Here is a 6691-nt window from a genome sequence, read left to right on the forward strand (position 1 = left end):
AATCCACCTCATATATGTTTGGCCCGATCAGAAGAGGTATCTCAATCCTGCCCATCACCCTTCTCTCCGTACCATCAAATGCCTTCACTATGTTCTGGCATTTTTTCATGTGAGAGCTGTCTATAGATAATCTGCTTAGTGTGGAAAATGGTAGGACGTTCAAGGCTGACCCGTTGTCAATCAGTACTTCTGGTAGCGTATATCCCTTACAACGCGTGGTGATATGTAAAGCTTTAGTTGACCCCCTGCCACCGGGTGGTATCTCGTCTTCATTGAAGAAAATAAAGTTAATGACGCTTATGTTGCTAACTAAACAGTCTAGCTTGTTGACGGAGATATTGTTAGTGACATACGGTTCATTCAAAACCTTCATCAGTGCGCTGCGATAGACTTCTGAACTTAGGAGTAAGGCCAGCACCAAGATACGAGCTGGTTGTTTACGTAGTTGTTCCACCACACTGTACTCGTTGCGCTTTAGGAATTTTAAAAACTCCTTGGCCTCCTCTTTGTTCACTAGCTCATTAATAGGAAGTTCAGATTTGGTCGCTTTTTCCTTTTTCTGTTCAACCATTATGGCTTTTCTTTTTGAGGGTTCTGCTTTCTCGTTTGCTGAATCATTGTGCCTCCCGCTACGCGTATAGGAGCCCATATCTTGGTCCTTTTTTAAAGCATCAGCCAGGTTCTTTTTTCCCGAAATCGTCACGTTACAGTCATAATTCCATGAGACCCTCTTGCTGTCTTTATAGGGGAAGACTGTAGGTCTTTGGATTATGACTCTCGGTGGCAATTACACTCCTACTTCATTACTTTTGGGTCGTGATATGATGACCACGGGGTAGTTAACTGTTTGATTCTGTATTATCGATTCTCCCTCCGATGCACATATATCTCCCTCTTCGGGGTCTTTAGTTTCTTCATAAAACTCCATTTTTCTATTAGTCATCATGTCCTGTACCAGAGCCCTGAACTCTACACACTGTTGAATTTCATGCCCCACCTCATTGTGAAACTCACAGTAGTTCCTCTCTTCTTCAGATTCTTCTCTCGAATCCAACATGATTAATCCTCTATTGACCATCTCCTTCCCGTCTTAATGGGGTCCTGACCTCTGCAACTTCATACTTGAGCTTCTTGCTTCCTCCTTCGCTTATCCCATTTACTCATTGGTCGGTCTGATTGGGGAGTGGGTTTCCTGCTACATTAGGTACGGTTGGGTCATCAAACCTCACAATCCCTATTTTAATGAGTCTTTCAACTAGCTTCTTGAACGCAGTGTAGTTTTCGATCAAATGTCGGTGATTCCTGCGATATTCGCATTGGAGGTTTGTGTCATACCATTTGGGATACGAGGGCTGCAGTGGCTTCAGGAAAAAAGGGGACACTACATGAGCGTTGAATAGGTTCTGGTACAACTCCCTATACGTCATGGGTATAGAGGTGAACTGTGGCATTTCTGTGTTCTCCCTCGCATTGGATTCCTGTCTCACAGTGCTATGTTGATTGGAGGTCACCGTCTTTGGTTGATTTATAGTAAGTGACTTGGACTAACCCTTACTGAATGTGCTCGTGTTGTTCACTTCATTATCTATTTTCCTCGGGGCCGACCTTTTGGTACTTTCCCCTACTTCGATTTTGCCACTCCTTATAGCATTTTCAATCATTTCACCCGTCATCACTATGTCTGAGAAGCTTTTGGTGGCATTCCCCAACATATGAGTAATAAAAGGGGCCTTCAAAGTGTTGATAAAGAGCATTGTGGTTTCCTTTTCTAAAAGCGGCGGCTGAACTTGTATAGCAACTTCTTTCCATTTTTGCGCATACTGTCTGAAACTTTCATTTGGTTTCTTCTCCATATTCTGGAGAGTGATTCTGTCGTGGGTCATGTCCTTCACATGATTATATTGTTTCATAAAAGCTTGAGCTAGGTTTGTCCATGAGTTAATCTTAGCACGGCTTAATTGGTTATACCATTTAGATACCGCCCCAACCAGACTGTCCTGGAAACAGTGAATTAGTAGCTGGTCATTGTTGACGTATCTCATTATTCGCCTGTAAAACATAGTGATTTGAGCTTTAGGGTAGCTTGTTCTATTGTACTTCTCAAATTCAGGCATTTTAAACTTGAGGTGAAGGACCAAGTCTGGGACCAAACTTAGGTCCTTAGCATCAATCCCGTGATGACTATCGACACTTTCCATAGTTCTTAATTTTTCCTCCAGCCATTTACACCGTTCTTCCAATTGTTTTTGTGATTCTATCCTTGCCTTCTTTTTCTTCTGCAACTTCATCCAAATCGAGAACAGGCAGATAATTCAAGTTATTAACAGGGTTAGAGCTTGAGCTGGCTTAGAAATTCATCGGTATCGAAGCTCCAACCTAAACCTGCTGAGGCAAGATTTTAATAGATGGTCTATGCAGACTAATCTTAGGCTGCATCAGTACATGTGTCGGAGTGAAGCCAGGAGGATATTGAGGGTTTTCATTATTTTCCCAAACATTATCCATGGGGCCCTTTCCTTTATCCATTCTTCCCATCAGCAATTCAGACAACTGACTCATCATCTCTTTTTGGGATTCCATCATTTACTCTTTCATCTCTCGCTGAATCTTGGCTAGTTGTTCTTGCATCTGTGACTGCATCTGTTCCTGTATGTCCTTTTGCATTTGCTCCAATTTCTCAAGTCTTTTATTCATTGACTTTTTCCTTGTACCGTAGGGGTGCGTAGTTGGTTGGTTTTCGTTGGTTTCCAGATTACTGAAATGATTTTTAATTAATTAGAAACCTTTTATGACCTTCAATGCATAATGATGTGATGTAATACAAATGCATGAATGCAAATGAGGCATCAATTTTGATTCAATTCCCTTTAGAAAACTTCACTAGAAAATAAAACCCTTTTACATAAAGCTGAGTTACAAATAAAACTTCGCTCTAATACTCAAAGTCTTAATTTTCCTAAGCAACGAGGCTAGCTCCTGCTCGTGATCTGACTCCAACTCGTACTTCAAGCTCAGTGCATCTGCTTGTACTGCTAAAGCTTGCAAGTAATCGGCTGCCTCCCGAATCTGGGTTATGGCTTCCCCGATAATGTAATCCCTGTTTCTGACTTGGTCTTGCGCATGGTGAAGCTGATCCTTCCAACGCTCCTCACTTGCCTCGAAAAACTGAATCTACATCTCACAGTTTTGTAGTGACGCTTCTAATTCTTCTACTCTTCCCTTCATTTCTTCCACCTTACTCAAGCTTGCCCTCAACTCCATTACAATATTATGGTTTCGATACTTATGAAGAGACTTCTCGAGTTCTGTCACTCTAGCCTTTAGTTCACCTCGTTTATTTCTACTTTCTGACAGACTCTTCTCTAAATCTTTATTTCGTGCCTGAGCTTCTCGGAATTTCTTTTCCAATCGGTCGGCTTTGGTCTTTTCCTTTCGAATTTCATGGCGCCATTGTTCGGAAGTTTTACCTAGCCCTGCAGTCCTCATACATAGGCGTAGCTTCTTATAATTAGTCTTTAAACTGTTTAGATCTTCTTCGGCCTTACTTTTCCCTTTTCTCCATTTCTCAGCCTCTGATATCTGAACATCAATGTCTAATCTCAGATGCATCTTCTCTTCCTCCAATTATTCGATCTTTTTCCCAAGCTCATAACTCTTCTTCTCGAAGTCTTGCTTTATAATTTCCAACTCTGACGGGGCAATTTGTAATTGTTCCACCATAGGTCGAGCATCTTCCAAGCTTGGCCTAGGAACATTATCATTGACCCTCCTTTTAAACCATCCATCATACTCAGGCATCACCATGGAACCGACAGCCAACTTCTTCATCCAGCCAGTTCACTTCCAAGTATCCGATAGCTCCCGAACTTTCTTCTTATAGTGGCCACCTTTAAAGGAGAATTCACACTGAGCAAGCCCGTAAGTCGTGGGTACAAACTGCCTCGATTTATATTGCCTTAATGCAAGCAATAAAGTATACCCAGTAGCTCCCCAAATTCCTAACAACGGCACCCACTCAAAGTTCCCACATCGATACATGATCTCATCAGGAACCATCCAATAAACTCTCCACTCTATATCCCCCTCATTGAGGTTTTGGAGCATTTCCACCCACTTGTCCTCTGAGATATCCTCTCTCCTTTGTATGGCTGCCTCCTCTTTTAACAGTGAATAACCTTCAGAAAAGACCCGATAAGAAACCTTGTCTACCTTCCAAAAGTGCCCATGAAACCACATCATCAACAGTTGTGCACATCCAATAAATCGCCCCTCTCCTGTCTTCCGACACGTACTCAAGGATCTAAACGTCTCAGCCAATATTGCCGGTACATATGTGATTCCCTTCTCAAGATGATTGAATAAGTCGATAACTGCCTTATCCACGTGCCTTAAAGCCTTAGGAAAAATTACCAATCCGTAGATGCTTAAGGCGAAGATATCGACCCTCTTTCTTTCATCCGGATGTGTCAGAACCAAATCTTGCAAATTCTCCTAAGGGATACATTTACTATCTCCTTTTTGTTGAATCGGAGCAGTGACCCAAGGCTCGCTCATCCCTGAAATGTTTATCAATTTCTTTGCAAAAGTTTGACCATTAAAAACCCTGGCATAAGTCTTTCTAACTTTAAATTTTGGACACCTGAGCATAGTAGTATATTCCTCTACAGTAGGTACTAAATCCAGTTCTCCAAAAGTGAAACACTTGTAAGCAGAATTCCAAAATTGCACCATAACTCGGAACAGATGCTTGTCTACCCTAATATCTAGCAAGTAGGATATATCACCATAGCTTTGATAGAACAATTGTTTGGTCCCTTCATCCCAACGAGCCCATATATCTCTCAACTATTGCAACTCATTCTATGCTACATTGACGCGAGTGAATTCCTGCAACTCTGATGTATATCCTTTAGCCAAGCTATCCCCTTTCCTCGATTGTAACTTCTTTAATCATGCGCGGACGGCTACATTATCCTCAACTTTATTAAGAAATTCATTCTCCATGTCAAACTTTCTAACTTAGTAATCGAATACGAATTAACATCTCCTTTAGTATGCAATGCCATGTAAAACACAATCAAAACAAAACACAAGTTAGTATCAAATAATAGTGATAGAATACAAGTACATAAAAGATAATTATAACACATACATAGGTAAATACTAAGGATTGATGCGGCTCCACCCAAGGATAGCTCCTAAGGTTCGCTATATATGGTTCAGTTCTAGAGATAAGGTACCTGAACCAGCAGATTCCTCAATCCTCACCATTATAGGCTCATATAGGTCGAGTTCGATTCAGGGGGATACATTTCCCTATGACCATGTGGAGATAAAAATCTCACGAAATCATAGGTACAGATGTACCCCGGAAGCAATCCACTAATCCATGCGGAGGTGAAAACCTCACGAAAGCATAGTTTCTTACTCTCACTTAGAAGGTGTGACCACAGCGGTCATGCAATGCAATGCAACATTATTCTACAAGACCCGAACCATAATGATTATACAATCAAATGCAATCGAAAGAAACATGATTTTTTTAAAACAAATTTTCAATTTTTAACGAAAGGACAGCAAATAATCAATTTTATGGCTTGACTCTCTTGTTTGTCCCCAGTGGAGTCGCCATGCTGTCAAAACCATTCTTAAATTTGAAAACAAAAACATGGATCGACTTTAAAAATGGAAATGGAGTCGCCACCAACCTTTTTTGTTTAGGTGTGATTGGATCACCAAGGAGTTTAGTCATTTTAATAAAATATTTTGGTTTACTAAAACAACGATTTTGGTCTACGAAATTTGAGAAAACGGGTTCGTGAGTCGGTTACGTATAAGGAAGGATTAGCACCCTCATTACGCCCAAAATTGGTACCAAATTGATTAAATATTATCCTTATGTCTGAGATTTAAAAGAGCTTTTGAGATGTGGTTCCTTTTGAAGAATTTGAATGGTTCAAGTTGGTTGTCAACATTCTCTCGTTTCAGAGGAATGCAGCATCACATCCAGCACGATAGGACACGATTCTTTATACCCTCGAAAACAATGATAAATTTTGACTTCCGAAAGCTTATACGTTGGAAATTACAAAATGATGCCCAATTATTTAGTCCAAAGAAAAATCGAAACCCAGCACGGTAGGGCACGATTCCCCGGATTTCCAAACATTGAACATTGCCTTGTTTTAGAATTTAGAAAATGTGAGTGAAATTCTAAGGGAATATTCGATTATTTTGAACAAACAGGAAATCGCAACCCAGCACGATAGGGCACGATTCCCCGAATTGCCAAACATCGAACATTACCCTCGTTTTGAAGAATTTTTAAAGACATGAGTGAAATTCCAAAGGAATATTCGATTATTTCGAACAAGCGGGAAATTGCAACCCAGCACGATAGGGCACGATTCCCCGAATTGCCAAACACCGAACATTGCCTTCGTTTTAAAGAATTTTTAAATAAATAGTTATAAAAACTAGCTTAAAACGTATTAATTTTACTTGAAATAAGATGGAATAATTAAAAAAAATTTAAAAGAAGTTAAAAATCATAATGCAACATTCGTAGACTAAAAGGAAAATAGAACATGAGGTAATATACACTCACAAAATACACTATCAATTGGCAAACTAATAATCAAGTATGACTAATCTAAGGCAAATATAATCGAACTTCTCAACATGGATGGAA

At 40.1% G+C, this 6691-nt stretch overlaps 1 protein-coding gene across 1 annotated transcript; it reads right to left on the reverse strand.

Annotated features, from left to right (window-relative positions):
• Window positions 1-1544: 1544 nt before the first annotated feature.
• LOC108473736 (uncharacterized) lies at window positions 1545-2580 on the reverse strand. Its single transcript, XM_017775467.1, has 2 exons — window positions 2383-2580; window positions 1545-2282 (listed from the first exon to the last, which is right to left on the reverse strand). Exons 1-2 carry the CDS (start codon window positions 2578-2580, stop codon window positions 1545-1547), a joined length of 936 nt encoding a protein of 311 aa, XP_017630956.1.
• Window positions 2581-6691: the final 4111 nt, after the last annotated feature.

The sequence above is a fragment of the Gossypium arboreum genome, chromosome 10 (assembly GCF_025698485.1).
Source record: "Gossypium arboreum isolate Shixiya-1 chromosome 10, ASM2569848v2, whole genome shotgun sequence".
Classification (NCBI taxonomy): Eukaryota; Viridiplantae; Streptophyta; class Magnoliopsida; order Malvales; family Malvaceae; genus Gossypium; species Gossypium arboreum.